Source organism: Pan paniscus, chromosome 5, assembly GCF_029289425.2.
Source record: "Pan paniscus chromosome 5, NHGRI_mPanPan1-v2.0_pri, whole genome shotgun sequence".
Classification (NCBI taxonomy): domain Eukaryota; kingdom Metazoa; phylum Chordata; class Mammalia; order Primates; family Hominidae; genus Pan; species Pan paniscus.
Genome location: NC_073254.2, coordinates 35,112,473 through 35,129,749, shown reverse-complemented (window position 1 = coordinate 35,129,749; position 17,277 = coordinate 35,112,473). Strand labels below are relative to the sequence as shown.

Genomic DNA, 17,277 nt, shown 5'->3' with positions numbered 1-17,277 from the left:
TGGGCAACAGAGTGAGATCCTGTCTCTAAACAAAAACAAAAAACAAAACAAAATAGGTTGGGCTTGGTGGCTCACCCCTATAATCCCAGCACTTTGGGAGGCCAAGGCGGGTGGATCACCTGAGGTCCAGAGTTCGAGACCAGCCTGGCCAACATGGTGAAACTCCGTCTCTACTAAAAATACAAAATTAGCTGGGCATGGTGGTGCATGCCTGTAATCCCAGCTACTCGGGAGGCTGAGGCAAGAGAATCACTTGAACCCAGGAGGCGGAGGTTGCAGTGAGCTGAGATTGCACCACTGCACTGCAGCCTGGGCGACAGAGCAAGGCTCTGTCTCAAATAAATAAATAAATAAATACAAACAAAATAAAATAAAATACACATGTTCATGCACAGATATGTGCCTAGAAAATGACTGGAAGGATAATACAAGAAAAATGCGAACAGTGGTTATCTCTGGCATGAATAGCATAGAGGGGCAGGTAACGTCCCCCCCTGCCCCTTTTTTTTTAAACTTCATACCCTTTTATATTGATTTTGTGTGTGTACAATATATAGCACTTTGAGGTTTTTCAATGATAAGTTCAGAGTTAACAGTGTGACATGGCAGTCAAAAAATTCAAATCTGCTCCTAGATGGCATTACTAGAAATACACAATCTAGAACATGGGAGGTAATTACCAGATTTCAGAATTAAAATGTATTGGCTTTATAACCCTTACGAGGAGTCAAATTTGTCACTTTCTCAGTGTAACAATTACTCAGCGTCCGAGTGGTTTCTGCACATGGTCAAAGGGACAAGGTAAGTTCTACTTCACAGGGTGCAGAGCACACCGGAAGTGGTCACCAAATATTTGCTGAGTGTTCTGAGTCCCAAATACCGTCTAAGGCAAACGATGTTTTAAGCTTTTGTTTAGCCTTTCTCCTTGTTTAAGAATGTTTTAAAAAATTCAATTAATAGGCTGGGCGCGGTGGCTCATGCCTGTAATCCCAGCACTTTGGGAGGCGGAGACAGGCGGATCACTTGAGGTCAGGAGTTCGAGACCAGCCTGGCCAACATGGTGAAACTCCGTCTCTACTCAAAATACAAAAATTAGCCAGTCGTGGTGGCGGGTGTCTGTAGTCCCAGCTACTCAGGAGGCTGAGGCAGGTGAATCACTTGATCCCGGGAAGTGCAGGTTGCAGTGAACCAAGATTGCGCCACTGCACTCCAGCCTGGGTGAGAGTGATCGACTCTGCCTCAAAAAACAAAACAAAAAAAAAAAAAAAAAGAAAAAGAAAAAGAAAAAGAAAAAAATTCAATTAATAGAGGAGCATAAGATAATATTAAAGAAAACCCATCCACAAGCCTGAACTCTTAAAAAAAATCATTTTATTGATCCTTTACCATACAAAATTTATTCAAATTACACCCATTTGAAGTGGTAAGATCACAGCTAGAGAACAGGTCACCCTGTAACAAATCTATTTACAAAATCCATCATAAAAGCTTTTTTTTTGTTGTTTTTTTACATTATATTACATATTTTCTTTTTTAAACTAGCATACAACACAAAGCTAAACTGATTAGTAGTTTGCCTACTCCCAATTTTGGGAGAAATACTTCCTTTTTACAAAATCTCGTACCCCGTAGGAAAAGAAATTCCCACGCCCTGACAATTGCCACCCGACTTACTCTGCAAGCCATCTTCCTTCATATCCCTCCTTCTCATACACACGAGTTGTCATGCACACACTGAATTCTTATTTTCTTTTTCCTGAAAGCTTAAGCTTTAAATACTGCAATTTTATTTACAGATCTATACGTACAACAAAAATGAAAACAAGAACCACAACAAAGAACAGAAAAACAAAAACAAAATAACACTCTTAAAAAATTACAAACCAGCTAGAAAGTATTCTGGCAGTGTTTACAAATTAATTGCTATTTTTGTACAAAATTGCTAAATAATGAAAATGTGAGTAGACTACATATCAACTTAAATAAAACGATTGCTATGCACAACTCTGTACATATAAACACATTCCTAACACTGTTTGACAGCTCATGTGTTGCCCTTTATACATTTTATTTTCTAAGGCTCACGCAGTCATAATTTGCACACTTGTAACTTTTAGCCATTTCGTGTGTGAGCTTTAATAGCAGCAACTCAATGGTACCAGGAAACCTGCATACTTAGTACTTAAAGTAACGCAAATACTGTAGTACTAACCCACTTTGTGTGCCGGATACTAAGTCAAAAAGAAAATTACTTAATGCAAACAAAATACAGTATGGACATCTAATTAATGTACACCAGTTAAGCCCAGTAACTGGAAAAAAATCTTATGCATGAAGGAACTTTTAAGACTTATTAGTATTCCTTTCATTTTTAAAACAATAAATACGGCATTACATTATGAAAAAATTCAACAAAACACACAACAATCTAGCCAGGTGAGCTCAGTCTTTAGACTTTGGAAAAAATCAGCTTTGTGCAGCTGGCAAAGAGAATTACACAAAGCTGGAAGCAGAGGCAGCTAACCAGATGAGATAAATATGGGAAATGGGGAAAAGCTTGGCATAAATGGTTTCCCATACAGGAAAAAACCCCACAGTGCATTTCCAGTAGGCACTTAACACAAAGCTCCCTCTCCCTCCCCCACCCCAATGCTTCATCTAGGACCACACCGACATTTTGTACCAAGTCCAGTGTGTGTGAGGGGAGGAGGCCAGGGATGGAGGCTGAAGAAGAAAAAAGGAAGATAGTCTGCACCTTTGTTTTTCTTCCCAAACATACACCCACGCATACCCACACAAAGAGTTTAAAGTGCTGGTGTCATCTGTCTTGACCCCACCACCACTTTGCATATTGTGGAAATCTACCTGGAGTAAACTGGCTGGGGCTCTTGTGGTTTTTTGTGTGTTTTTTTTTTTCCTAAGGGATATTTTCAATTCAATTAAACATATGAGTTGAGTGCCTACTATGTGCCTACCATTGGGTCAGGCACATAGCATTTCAATTTAACTGTTCGTTTCGAGGTTTGTTCTTTATCTGACTCCCTCATTCCCGCAGTCCTTAGCATCCAAGGAATGGACCGGAGATACTACGCCATATTCCCAGTGGGAGATGGCCACTGCCACCTGTCCAAGGGAAAGCCATTCTTGGACATAACTGGTAGGATTTGCAGCTGACACAAAGCCTCCAACTTGGGACACCATTCCTGAAGAGTAAAGCGGGAGACACCCTGGCATTGTTTTGCTTCATTTTTTACGTCCCCGACTTCCCTTGGTCCAACTCATTCCTTCATAGAGGAAGGGGAATGGGGTCTGGCCAGAACTATTCCAGCCCCCGACACAGGGCTGCTCCCTGTTCCTGCCAGCTTAAGGAAATGCCACTCACACAATGGGGATGTCTTTCTCCCTAGAGGTCTCTCCATCTGACCCCATCCTGAGAAGTGGTCTCCCTGAGTGCGGTGTAAGAGAGCCCTTTCCCCTGTCACAGGGGCCCGGGAAGCCCAAGGATGGAGGGACCCATGCCTGCTGCTCCTTGGGGCTGTTACATCATCTGACCTGGTTCTCCTTTCCAATGGGCCACCCATGTCAGCAAGCCCCAGGACTGACTCGCTCCAAGCTCCCCCTCCTGGGAATGGAAGCACGATGGGACAAAGCTCCTTGCAGAGGCTGATAAACCTTAGATCACACAGGTTTAGATGCTCTGATCAGTAGAGGTTCTCTCCCTCTGCTTAAGTAATATGAATTTGCAAAAACCGCTTCAAAGTAAACAATTAAATTGAAATGGTGATGGGTGCCACAGGAATGCTTAAATGGCAGCTAAAAAAATTAAAAGTCTAAAACAATCCACAAAGAACTAAGTAGGCATTTGCTACAAATCAACTGGAAACTCACAAACACATTGGGGACGGGGGAATGGGAGTGGTTCATGGAGACAGGAAAATCCACAACAGCTTAGAGTGGCAGAACTCTACTAGTCTTCTGTATCTGCAACAAGTATATTTGAAAACAGGTTCTTCATCCAGAAGGCTGTGGAGGTTTTCTTGACCTCCTACTGGGACACACAGTTCATAGCTTAAACTGAATTATGACAGTAATTTAAATATTCCTAAGAAGAGCTGAAGAAATCCATTTCATACTTTTGCATGACTTCAAGTTTGCATTTGCTGCAGTTCCATTCCATATTAGCAGACCCCAAAGACATGCATTCTGCGGAGAAGGCACGGCTTGAAATGCTATTAAGGAAGATTGCTGTTTCCCAGCGGGCCAGGTGGCCAGACCCCATTCTACAGCCCATCCGTCAGGCACAGCAAGCCAATCCGGGGAGGAAAGAGGAAGGAAAATTCGGGGTGAGAGACACCTGATTGCACATTTTCTCACTTGCTGACTTAGCCAGGAGATCTTGGAGCCTGGAGCAAAGCAGGGCTTTCCCAAGGGAGCCTGCAACTGTGCGTTTAGACAATGTGTTTATTAATTTTTTAAAAAATTCATTAAAATGTCAGCTTTCTTCTGAAGTTTGTAGTTTACTTCATGATACTCTCTTGGAGGAAGAAGGTAGGAAGGGACAACACTGCATGACAGATGTTCTGGTTCCATGATAAAAAAATATCGGTTTTTAAGGAGAGTTCACACGAAGCATAATCAACTACACATGAAGTCTTCCACCAGTGGGAGCTTTTCCAAATCGTAAGCATCGAAGAGATCGCTGATGCCTTCCTCCTCCCCGAGGCTCAGGAGATAGTCCTCTTGCAGCAGGGGAGGCAGTAAGTTCACAAAGGGTCCTTCTAGGTTGGAAGGAATTTGGTCCTCAGTCTGCTGTAAGAGGTTGGCTGGGGAGGCCAGAGGAGAAAGGTTTCCCATAGAAATTGAGCAATCGCTATGTCCTGAGTTGGTTGAAGCCAAGTCTGAAAAGAAAACATTGATGGAAACAAAAAATAAGTTAGAAAAATCAAGTGAATTTTTCTGGAAGAATGTATATGTTGCTGTTAGAAAAAAGCATGTACCTTCCGCAAATAATGACAATGAGACGACTTTATGATGCAGATCACCTTTTATGCTAACAGGTACAAAAAAGTTCTCTGCCACCCCCCTCCCCCTTTTAATTTTTGAGACAGGGTCTTATTCTCTTGGCTGGAGTGCAGTGGTGTGATCATGACTCACTGCAGTCTTGAACTTCTGGGTTCAAGGGACCCTCCCACCTCAGCCTCCCAAGTAGCTGGGACTCCAGGTGTGAGCCACCATGCCTGGTTAATCTTTTTTTGTAGAGACAGGGTTTTGCCATGTTGCCCAGTCTGGTCTCAAACTCCTGGGCTCAAGTGATCTGCCTTCCTCGGCCTCCCAAAGTGCTGAAATTACAGGTGTGAGCCACCATGCCTGGCCATCTTTCTTTGGCCCTAGTCTACTCACTCATTTTTCAAATAAACTACTGTCAATAAACAAGAATGCAAATAACTTCAATGATGAGAGGATAACAAGTTCAAAAACTTCTCTCTGCTATCTAGTCATTGTTTCAAGAAAATCAAAACAAAACAATATATACATACTGAAAAGTTGGCTTCCTAGTAGAAACTCACCAACTGAAAAAAGAACTTTTTTTTTTAAGAGATGGCGTCTTGCTATGTTGTCTACACTGGAGTGCAGTGGCTATTCACAGGCAAGCATAGCTCACTCTAACCTCGAACTCCTGGGCTCAAGCGATCCTGCCACCCCAGCCTCCCTGTAGCTGGGACTACATGCAGAATTCACTGATTTTAACTCAGTCTTTTTTGAACAACCAGCTTATTAAAAAGATCTCTAAAAATACATACAATAAGACATATCCACTGTGGATTTCTGTGGTGAAGAAAGATGGCCTTTTGTTTTATCATTTCAGGTGAGGTACTTTTGCTCAGTATTAAATCAGACTTATTCACTTAAATCACCCTTATTCTTGCTGCTATATAGGGAGACACTAAGGGAAAAATTGCATATATATCTCCTCAAGTTAGGAAATGGAAAAATACATACTGCAAAGAGCTTCCTTTGCTCTTTGCAGAGCGGGAAGGAGAAGTTAGATTTCTTTTCTTTTCTTTTCTTTTTTTGAGATGGAGTCTCGCTCTGTCACCAGGCTGGAGTGCAGTGGCGGATCTCGGCTCACTGCAACCTCCGACTCCCTGGTTCAAGTGATTCTCCTGCCTCAGCCCCGCGAGTAGCAGGGATTACAGGCACGTGCCACCACGCACAGCTAATTTTTGTATTTTTAGTAGAGACAGGGTTTCACTGTGTTGGCCAGGACAGTCTCGATCTCCTGACCTCGTGATCCGCCTGCCTCGGCCTCCCAAAGTGCTGGGATTACAGGTGTGAGTCACCACACCCGGCAAGACTTACTTTCCTAGCGTTCTCCTCCCATATCCTTTCCCCATCTCATTGGGGGGGAAAATAAGACAAAAATTCTCCAACAGAGGCTTTTCTCTTCAAACCTTTTTCATTTCCCTCTCTGATGAGCTCTGCAGTGTGATTCAAAGGTGTGTGGCCAAGTGTCTCTGATGATCCAACAAGACAGTTCACAGCTTTGCTCCTCACTTTAGCTGGTTTTCAAAAATGCTGTAAGGAAACATTCTCTGCCAATAGCAAAAGCCTGAAGCGACTCCATAAGTGGGTGAAGGAGTCGTTTTTCCCAAATCATTATTTTCTTCTGCAAACCAGTCAGAATGTCTTTTAAAACATGTTACCTAATACCAATAGAAGTTTGTGTTTCTTGCCTAGGCTTGTGGTTCCAATACAGATGGTTCTAGTCACCCTCATTTTTAACATAGTTTCTAAAAGACAAAAGTGGAGTTTTTACCTTTGGAAGCGGGTTTAGGGATATTCCCATTGTGGTCTTGGTTGTTTGTTTTCATTGGACTGTGTGTTTCAGTCTCTTCTGGACATAAGTAAACCTCAATGGGCCCTTGGGTACTTGCCAAATGTATTTGTAGGCTCTATGAACAGAAGTGGGAGAAGTTCGAATCAGAAGTTCTTTTAGAAATAAAAGCCATAGTAATTCTTGTCTAAAAATGGAAGGTAAGAACAATGTTCATTTTTCACTTGCTTTTTCCCTACTAGTCCAACTCTATGAAAGACTGTCATCCTCTAGAGCAGGGGTCAGCAAACCACAGCCTAAGGGCCAAATCCAGTTCACCAAGTGGCTTTGTAAATAAAGTCTTATTGGAAGAGAGTCACACCCATTCCCATTGTTTATTATTGCCTCTGGCTGTTTTCGTATCACAATGTCAGAGGTGCACAGTTGAATAGTCTAGACACAGGCTGTACGGCTCGCAAAGCCAAAAATATTTACTATCTACCTGGCACTTCAATGAAAAAGTTTGCTGAGTCCTGCCCTAGAGAAAGAAAACTCTTTTAGGGGGGCTTGGGGGAGAGGGGAGTCGTTCTGAAAATAGCACAATGGGTGAGGTGAATTGTGTTCTTTGGATATATTCTTTTTCTGCAAATTATTACAAGGTCCTTTAAGTGTTCCAAATTCAGTATCTCCATGTTATTGTTCCTTTATGGTAGGACTTTTTCATGTTGAACTGTATACTGATGAATAGTATTCTTAAGTGCTAGGAACTGCATCTATTAAGAGAATGCAGCATACTAACATTTAAAAATCTTTTTCATCTAGGTCAAAGAGCTATTATTATCTTTTAAGGTAAGAAGTCTACCCTAGATGGAAGCGTGTAACTTTCATTCTCTTTTTATCTCCTATGCATTTTCTTTTTACTACAATTCTTTATGTTATAGTTGTAGTCTAGGCCTCTATTATCCAAGTATATCTGAAAATTATAAAAATATGCCCCCTACTTTCTTGCAATATTCTAGTCTATCAGCTAACCCAAAGCCCCATGTGAGCTCTCAAAATGTTATAAGTTAGGGAGAGACTTTAAAACATTTATATATCTGTTCATGGTGGGGACCATATACAGGATAATCAATGTAAACTTTCCAAAGTGATTCAAATTGATCAAAACGATTGATGACAAATTATGAAAAAGAGAAAGTACGAGAGGGACAGGGTATCATATACCACTTTGAACTTGAACATCCTGCTAGGTCAAAGTTAGGTTGTTTGAATACTCAATGAACATCAAACCATTGAAATGTTTTCAAATGTATGGTTAAGTAAAATAAATGGGAAAGAACCATCAAGTTCATAGGAGGGGGACAGACTTTAACTATGAGTCAATGAGTCATTCAATTTCAGGCATTCCACAAAGATCTTTGCAGATGAACAAAGATGCTGTCTCCTTACCTCTATTGAGTCAGGCACTTCAAGTCTTGTTTCTGGAGGGGCTTTCACAACTATAACAGTTTGGTCTTTAAGGCCACTAATTTTTCGAATATCTTGATATGTAACATAAGCTAACGTAAAGAGTGTCAAGGAATCTTCCATCTAATTACCTCAGATATAAGTATGATGAAAATGACAAAATAGATGCATAGAAAATTTTAAAGTATTTTATGACTTAGAAGTATGCATATGTGGCCGGGCGTGGTGGCTCACACCTGTAATCCCAGCACTTTGGGAGGCCGAGGCAGGCAGATCACGAGGTCAGGAGATGGAGACCAACCTGGCTAACACGGTGAAACCCCGTCTCTACCAAAAATACAAAAAATTAGCCGGGTGTGGTGGCAGGCGCCTGTAGTCCCAGCTACTCAGGAGGCTGAGGCAGGAGAATGGCATGAACTCAGAAGGTGGAGCTTGCAGTGAGCCGAGATCGCGCCACTGCACTCCAGCCTGGGCGACAGAGCAAGACTCCTTCTCAAAAAAGTATGCGTATGTCTCCCCTTCTGGATCTGCAAATGTTTAGGGTCTCCCATGAATCTTCATTTCTGGTTGACACTCTAAACAACTAAAGAAATGAATAGCTTTATCCCGCCCATTTCTAAAAAGACTATGGCTATTTAAAATATTAAACATAGAAACAGAACAGTTAAAATAAATGATCATACGAAAATAAAAAACTAAGTGGTCAGAAATTTTATCTTGAAGCCAGGGTCCTTTGCAGCACAGGCATTCCATGAACTCCAATGAAGTGTTCTGTCACTCAAACTGAATGATGGCAGATTCCAATTTGCAGGAAAAAAAAATGTAATCTCTATTAGCCACAATTTTTTTGAAACTCCAGTTACTTCTATCTACAAGCAAGTGTCAGCAGCCACCAAGTAAATAAATAAGTAACAAATATATTAGTGGAGGAACTCAGAATACTGCTCAGGCAGACAGCTTGTTTTCTTAAGTGCACCTGGGCTGGTTGTGATTATGTACTGCCTACAGAAGAGTGTCATTATTTCTGTTAGAAAAATTATGCTTTGCGTGATACTATATTAACTCTATCAATATTTCAGTGTTCATGAGGAAGAAAGCAGTTTCCAGGTGCTCTGCAACTTGAATGAATTTGAGAAACACTGATTTAGGAAAAGAGAAAAGTATAATATCTCAGTACTCTTGGTAGTTATTTCCTTTTTCTTTTTGAGACAGAATCTTGCTCTGTCACCCAGGCTGGAGTTCAGTGGCCCAATCTCAGCTCACTGCAACCTCCATCTATGGGGTTAAATGATTCTCGTGCCTCAGCCTCCCAAACAGATGGGACTACAGGCATGCACCACCACACCCGGCTAATTTTTTTTATTTTTAGTAGAGATGGGGTTTCACCCTGTTGCCCAGGCTGGTCTTGAACTCCTGGACTCAAGTGATCTGCCTGCCTCCAGCCTCCCAAAGTGCTGGGATTACAGGTGTGAGCCACGGCGCCCGGCCTTGGTCATTTTTTCTAAGCACTGAACCATTCTTTTAAAGGTCCTGACAGCCAAGCCTAAAAGGCTATCATGAAAGAATATGGTACTTACGATATGACACAAGTATTCAATTAATGTACAATGTCTTTAGCCCGTTATTATTTTTTATATGAACCCACAAAAAATTCCTAGGATAAAACAGCAAGTAACAAACCAATGAAGGCATTTCAGCAGGTAGTATAACGTATTTAATGGCTAATAGAGTCTGTGATCTAATATGTTTAATATAAAAAAATGGGGGGGCTTAGAGACCCTAAAATAAATCATGTCCCTTACGATAGTAGCTTCTTTTTTTTTTTTTTTTGAGACAGACTCCCACTCTGTCACTAAGGCTGGAGTGCAGTGGCACGATTTCAGCTCACTGCCACCTCTGTCTCCCAGGTTCAAGTGATTCTCCTGCCTCAGCCTCCCGAGTAGCTGGGATTACAGGCATGAGCCACCGTGCCTGGCTGTAGTAGCTTCTTATTAGAAACTGAATGCAGCTATGGAACTTCTACTCCAGAAAGAAAGCACATTCACACAAAATCTGCATACACATGTAGGGGATCTATCACAGACTATCTCCTTCAAATCTTTACAGTTGAGATGATGGCTAATTCAGTGTTGAGCTTGTAGTGGCTGCTCTTGCAGGATTCTGGGTTTTAGGTCACTACATAACCCATCAAAGAAGTCAACGGATGCCTTTATAGAGGGCCAGGCAGTTCTGATTTTTTACTGAGAACACTGGAAAAAACTGACAACCAGGTACTTACACTACAGCTCACTGTCAAAAAGCTGTATGATAAGAACTTATTAAAATAAAAACTCACCATTTCTTGGCCTTTTGGCTAAGATCAAGTGTAAAAGAAAAACTCATCTACGATTACTCAACATGCTGCAGGAAGGAAAATTTCAACACATTTGTGAACAAGCTGTACCAATTTGGGAACTGAATGGTGAACTGAAATAAATTGTGCAAATGTATTTTCTAATCTTACAAACTTAAAAGTGCTTCCTTTGTGGCTCCCTCCTGAATTTACTCCTTGGGTTTGAAGTTCCCTGCAAGGAAGCTTTCATTTTCTGCAACAAAGGCCCCAGAGAGAGCTAATATAGGTGACAATGCCATAAGCCACATGTCCCGGAAGGCTGCCAATCACATGTAACCACCCATCTCTTCCACAATGGGGCTCCCAACCAAACAATGAATGAAACAGCCCAACTGTTGGTTTCTTCCCCTGTAAACCCACTCTGCCCACCACTGGGGTTCCAAATCACTACGCCTCTCTTCCATCTCACTAATTATCGGCTGACAAGGTTAATTCTTTGGTCAAGAGGAAATGAACAATTGCAGGTTTGAAAAACTGCCAACACTGGAAGAAAATAAATATCTCCATATTCTCCAAGGGGGAGCCTGTTAAAGATGAGACACTAGAAGAATCTGGGCAGAACACTTTTTAGTTTTTGTCAAATAATGGTAAATGTGCAATCATCAGAAGTTTGGAACTAAAACTAGAGATGGGATAACTTACAGTATTGTTTTTTGTCTTCTAATAACTGAGAATATTGGCAAGTCTTGTTTGACATAACGAGGCAATCTCTCTCTTACTTTGTCTGTAGTGAGATGATGAAGAGCAAGTTTTCCTGAGATCGTCAATAGATTGTCAGGAAGTTGAGAACAAGAACTGACCTTTTGTATTTTTATTTCCAAGGACTAATGTTTGTAGTGGAACAGAGGAATTGAGAGGGGTTTCTCAGGTCTTGGGGTGCTTTTGAAATCAGTTTTTTTATTGAGAATCAGCAGAATGCACTTTAAGAGTTATAGTATGATTTTTCTTTACTCTTTCAAACCCTTCAACTATAGCCCAATCAGATAGATTCAACCAATTTCAATTGCTACGATATCTGGTGAAAAGAAAATAGAATGTGAGAACCCCAACAGTGACAGCTAACACCCACCAAAAATCTGGGAAGCCAAAGACGAATCTGCTTAGTGTTGTCATTAATATTAATACCGACACCTTATGTATCTTTTAATAGTGTGGCCTTACGCTGTGAGTATACCCATATGTCTCAACCACACATGAAAAAATGCTTTAAAAAACAGTTCCCACCTGGTATCAAAATAGATAATAATAGGATCGAGTTGGTGACTATCTTACCATAAATACTGACTTTTTAGGCAAAGCTAACTGGGTTTACACACACACGTGCATACACACACACACACATACACACGCAGGCACACAGGTACTCATTTGCATGACATCAGAATAATAATCTACCTTGTGCGTAAGTCAGATTGTCAACTCTGGAAATAGTCTAGGAAGCACTAACCCCCAGAGAACTGGCGGCACAAAGGATATCTTTGATTCTCTGAATCCTCGGTTAACAGTTTGAGGTCCAGGGTGCAGCTTTGGATCAGTTCATCTAATTTCTTCTCTTCCTGACTGAGCTCGGTCACTTCTTTTGACAGGCCTTGACACTGGGCCAGCATGCCCCCATCCTCAGACAGACTGCAGCCCCTAGAAACCCAAACACAGACTCTTCATGGCTACTCATGGGAGGGAGGGGAAGGAGAAATGATCCTTTGGGTAAATGTCTCCTCTTGACATAGGAGGTCACATTGCTTGTTAGCCAAGTGTTAAAATTAGAACATTTATACATATATATATATATATATTTTTTTTTCATAAATACAGTTCTGCACTTTTCACAGCATAGAAATTTAGTGAAAGCGCACTGCTATTTTCAGGATTCTTTCCTCCAGGGGAGGTCTACTTCTTCAGAAGGTTCAAATTCAGAGGGCAAAAGAAGGCAACCACCTTCCTCCCTTGCCTCATGGCTCCCAGGTGGTGGGGGAAGAAAGGGAAAAAGGATAAAAAGATAGAGAAAGACAGAGAAGATGGAATGGTTCAAAATAAAAAAAAAAAAAAAACCCATCCAAAAAAGCACCAAAAACCCAGGTAATTACTGAGGGTCTTATATCAACAACTAAAAAGAAAAGAAAATAAAGGAAACAGATGTATGTGATGTATGCAAGAACTGAGACCAGCGCACAATATGTTTCTCTAAACCAGAGGCCAAAATGGGTTACCAAACTGTCAACAAAATTCCAAAATGTGCAAAAAGGTATGTATTCATCTTCCATCTGAATTAGTATTTTTTTAAAGCCCTCCTGTAACAGAATTATTCCTTCCAAAATGCTTTAATAATTCAATACTGTGCTTATAGTGGCTATTTAGATGCTCTAAAATTCACAAAATATATTACATATGTAATCATACGTGTGGCTGTATAAGTATCATGCTACCATCCCTGCTCTACAGACGAAATGGAGGCATTTAAGTCTTGCCTTAATTTACCCAGAAAGTGAGTTAATCTGCTATTAGAACCATGGATAAAGATATTCTGTAACTATGCAGTTGTACGTATACACATAGATAACCCATAAGCCATCATTTCCAGATTCTTATTAGAAACAAGCTGAAGACGTGTACACATCTGTCAGATACACACGTGGGTGCACACAGACATCTATGTAACAGATGAACAGCAGTCCACTTTCCAACTGCAGAGACCTCTTTAAGGATGCCGTTGCTGGATGCTCATCAAATATAAATCCTTTTATCTCTGACAGTATCTAAACAAAGTCTCTTTGTAAAGAGACTTCGAACTTCTGGCTTAGAAGCTGAGGAGGGAAGAGAGAATGAGAGAGAAGAAAACAGTAGGAGAGAAAAGAAAAGAATGTGTGGGCGTGGATGTGAAAGTGGGAACTAAGAAACCAGGCAGTTTGAAACGACCCCCTCAGAGCCGGGGCATGGGGAGGACTCCTACTCACATCCATTGGACGTTGTTTTTAGACTTCTTCTTAATGAGGTGGATGCCTTCCAGAACGTTGGTGATATCATAAATCCTTCTCTTTTGCACTTTTAGCACTTCTGCTGCCTTGTTCAAATCCAATACCCCATCGGGTGACTGGCTCAGGAGCTGAATGAACTTCTTGGTGAGCAGACCAAGAGACGTATCATACCGCGTTTTTTCTGAGGGAGATTTTGGAGCTTAAAGAAAAACAAAAACCGAGCGGGTGGGGGATAGGGGGAAAGGTAAAGAAATGAAGGGTGTCTTTGCAGTCAAGCAAGCTCTCTTTCCCACTGCAGCCAAAGTATTAGTATCTGAAGCAAGGCTGTCGTTGCTGTTGTTGTTGGCAAGTCATAGAAAGCTATGAAAGTTTTATTAGAGCAGGAAGGGAAGGTAAAAATTCCAGGGTTTGATTAAAGCATTTCACCTTGAATTTCTCAAGAGTTTCTACCTTGACTTACACTATTCCCTGGCTCTAATGAAGAATTTACATATAGCGGGCGCTAAAAAATATCTGTCAAATGAATGAAAGAGTGCTGTGGCCTCAGGGGACCAGCACACACGAGGCCTACGGTGATGGAGCCAGGCTATGAGTCTCACTAGCACTGCAGGACAAGGTCTTAAACAGACCCATCTCAAATGGCCTTTCAAGCTCTGGTATCTGTGTGTGCGTGTATCACCTGTTCACCAATTTTCCAAATAATGCTTCATTTTGATAAATAATTACCTGGAAAAGTCTTCTGCCAAATCTCCCCATCTCTCTTAAAGGAAATTTCCTTACTTAATATTGTACTTGTTCCCCCATAGGTGCACAGGTCAAGGTTTTAATTTAGTGTCACACAATTTGTGGATTGCCTAATGCATGAACTACAGGAAGAGAGAGAACAAAGTCTAATTTAGCCCTTATGTTAAATGCAAACACATACATAATGGGACTAGTTGGTTATTTCTAACCTACGTTTCTCTCTCTCCCACAAGCAACGGTAATAGTATTTGATAGAAAGAGAAACAGCCTGCAATTTATCGGGCTCAATCAGTTCTTACGCTACCATATGCTGAGCTGGAGATTGAGGTCGGCACAGACACTGGTGACTCTGGCATAGTTCGTGGACATCCAGTTTGCCTCAGACTCTGAAGCAATGTCCATTAAGGGAAGTTAAAATTAAATTTGATATAGAATGATGCCAAAAGCTCGTATTCCGAGTTGAAAAATGAAACCACATACAGTTAAAAGAAGTCTTCCCTTATGGTACCAGTGTGACTCTGTAGCCTTTCACTGGTTGTCTGCTGACATTGTATTTATTTTTTTGGATAAGCACAGAAAGAAATGAAAAAGAACAAAACATGCCAGAATTATTCACACCTTGGCATCCTTCCGGCCATAAGCTTTGAAAGTTGGAAATGCCACACCAAGGAGAATAAGGAAAGAGATGAAAAGATCCTTACTTTTTGGACTATCTGGACTTCGTAGTGCAGCTCTTCCTTTGCCCTTGGGGGTTTTTAAACCATCTGAGAGGTACTGATGACCGCTTTCTCCTAGCTCCAGCCTTCGCTTTGCCTGTAATAAGAAAGTGCGATCTCTCGTCACCAGTCATATGGACAAGAACAAGAAGGGAGGCAGTTTGTGGGCTGGCCTGCCAAATGCTGCAGGCTCATGCCAGCTCTCACCCCTCTGCTCCACCCCACTCAGCATCTTGTCGTTCCCTAGAGCCAGGATTCTAGCGTTGTAGGCTGGGTTGTCATGCACACTCTCTTCACCTGCCGTGATCATCCGTCCACACCCAGTTGGATAAACACAGCGATCCTTCAGCATTAGGTTCAGGAGTCACTTTGTTCATTGATTCAACACATCATGTGCCTGGCATGGGGCTGGATGCTAAGAATATCACAGGCGCCATGGGGCTTAAATTCACTTTCCACAGTGAGTCTTTCCTGCCCATCTCCCATTCTCTGACCTGGGTTGGACCCCCTTCCTTGTGCTCCCCAAACACTCTGTGTTTATTTGTATCATGACACTTATTCGGTATTACTGTAAGACTTATCTGTTTCTCATTTCCTTTAAGGCAGGGACTGTTTCCCATTTATCTTTGTATACCCAGTGCTTGGCACAGAGCCTGGGTTTCTGTAGATTTTCAATCACTCTCTCTATATACTGTATATTCAATGAGAGAAAGGGTGATTGGATCGTAACACAACTAGTCACAGACTACAAATGGCCCTTCATCGGGAAAACAAATACTGCAAACATGCAATCTTGGGCTTCAACCAGTATTGCTTTCTCCATTTTCTCATCAAGCCTAGCAAATGAGAAGCCCTTATCTAAGTTTTTAATTTAACTCCAATTAAAATTTAAAATATCCACATAGCGTCTTCTAGGTACCTAGGCATTGGGCTTAGCAAGCAAGATAGATAAGGGGCTTCGAGTCCAAGAGAAAAGATAGATGGTTAAGCAGTTGTTAAGTACTAATTGTATGGGTATGACAGGTGTTTTAGAAAATAAATGGCATCAACTGGACACTCAGCACAAAAATATGTATTTAGGCTCATTTTCAGGCAGATTCTTCTAATGAGGAGATTTGCAGTTTCTTTTCTTTTCTTTTCTTTTTTTTTAAGACAGAGTCTTGCTCTGTCGCCCAGGCTGGAGTGGAGTGGCGCGATCTTGGCTCACTGCAACCTCTGCCTCTGAGTTCAAGTGATTCTCCTGCCTCAGCCTCCCCAAGTAGCTGGGACTGCAGGTGCACGCCACCACTCCCAGCTAATTTTTGTATTTTTAGTAGAGACGGGGTTTCGCCATGTTGGCCAGGCTGGTCTCGAAGTCCTGATCTTTGGTGATCTGCCCACCTTGGCCTCCCAAAGTGATGGGATTACAGGCGTGAGCCACTGTACCCAGCCGAGATTTGCAATTTCAAAACAACTCCCTGTGATGTGAATCCGTAAGTAATAACTTACCAGCGGAAGCTAGATATTCAGCCCCTCTATGGAAAAGTTACCAGCTAACCCTGCACCGTCTACTACGACAGCCACTGGTTACTAGCTCATCCAAACTGACATGTGCTATAATTGTAAAATACACACTGAATTTCGAAGACTTAGTACAAAACAGGGTAAAATATCTCAACAATTTTAGTAGTGATCACATGTTAAATGAAATAAATAAAATACAACTGACCCTTGAGCAACATGGGTTTGGACTGTCCATGTCCACTGATTTTATTTTTTTAGAGACAGGGTCTTGCTCTGCCACCCAGGCTGGAGTGCAGTGGTGTGATCTCAGCTCACTGCAACCTTGTCCTCCCAGGCTCAAGGAATCCTCCCATCTCAGCCTCCTGAGTAGATGGGACCACAGGTGCACACCATGATGTCTGGCTAATTTAAATTTTTTTTTTTTTTGGGTAGAGATGGGGCCTCTCTATGTTGCCCAGGCTGGTGTTGAACTCTTGGGCTCAAGTGATCCTCCCGCCTCATCCTCCCAAAGTGCTGGGATTACAGGCGTGAGCCACTGCACCCGGCCATGAGTGTGTCCACCTATATGTGGGTTTTCTTCCTCCTCTGTCATCCCTGAGACAGTAAGACCAACCCCTCCTCTTTTCTTTCACCACTGCTTCCTCAATGTGAAGATAACGAGGATGAATT

The 17,277-nt window shown here is 41.7% G+C and overlaps 1 protein-coding gene across 3 annotated transcripts in view; it reads right to left on the bottom strand.

Annotated features, from left to right (window-relative positions):
• Window positions 1-1,351: 1,351 nt before the first annotated feature.
• E2F3 (E2F transcription factor 3) overlaps window positions 1,352-17,277 on the bottom strand; it is a 91,469-nt gene continuing 75,543 nt past the window's right edge. For 2 of the 3 annotated variants that reach the window (XM_063605160.1, XM_063605161.1), the window contains exons 2-7: window positions 15,091-15,202; window positions 13,625-13,826; window positions 12,150-12,308; window positions 8,264-8,378; window positions 6,818-6,953; window positions 1,352-4,898 (exon numbers count right to left, since the gene is read on the bottom strand). In XM_063605160.1, coding sequence (XP_063461230.1) covers window positions 4,636-4,898; window positions 6,818-6,953; window positions 8,264-8,378; window positions 12,150-12,308; window positions 13,625-13,826; window positions 15,091-15,202 — 987 coding nt within the window. In that variant the 3' untranslated portion in view covers window positions 1,352-4,635. Of the gene's footprint in view, window positions 4,899-6,817; window positions 6,954-8,263; window positions 8,379-12,149; window positions 12,309-13,624; window positions 13,845-15,090; window positions 15,203-17,277 lie in introns of all 3 variants that reach the window. The other variant, XM_024929297.4, reaches the window with a different exon arrangement.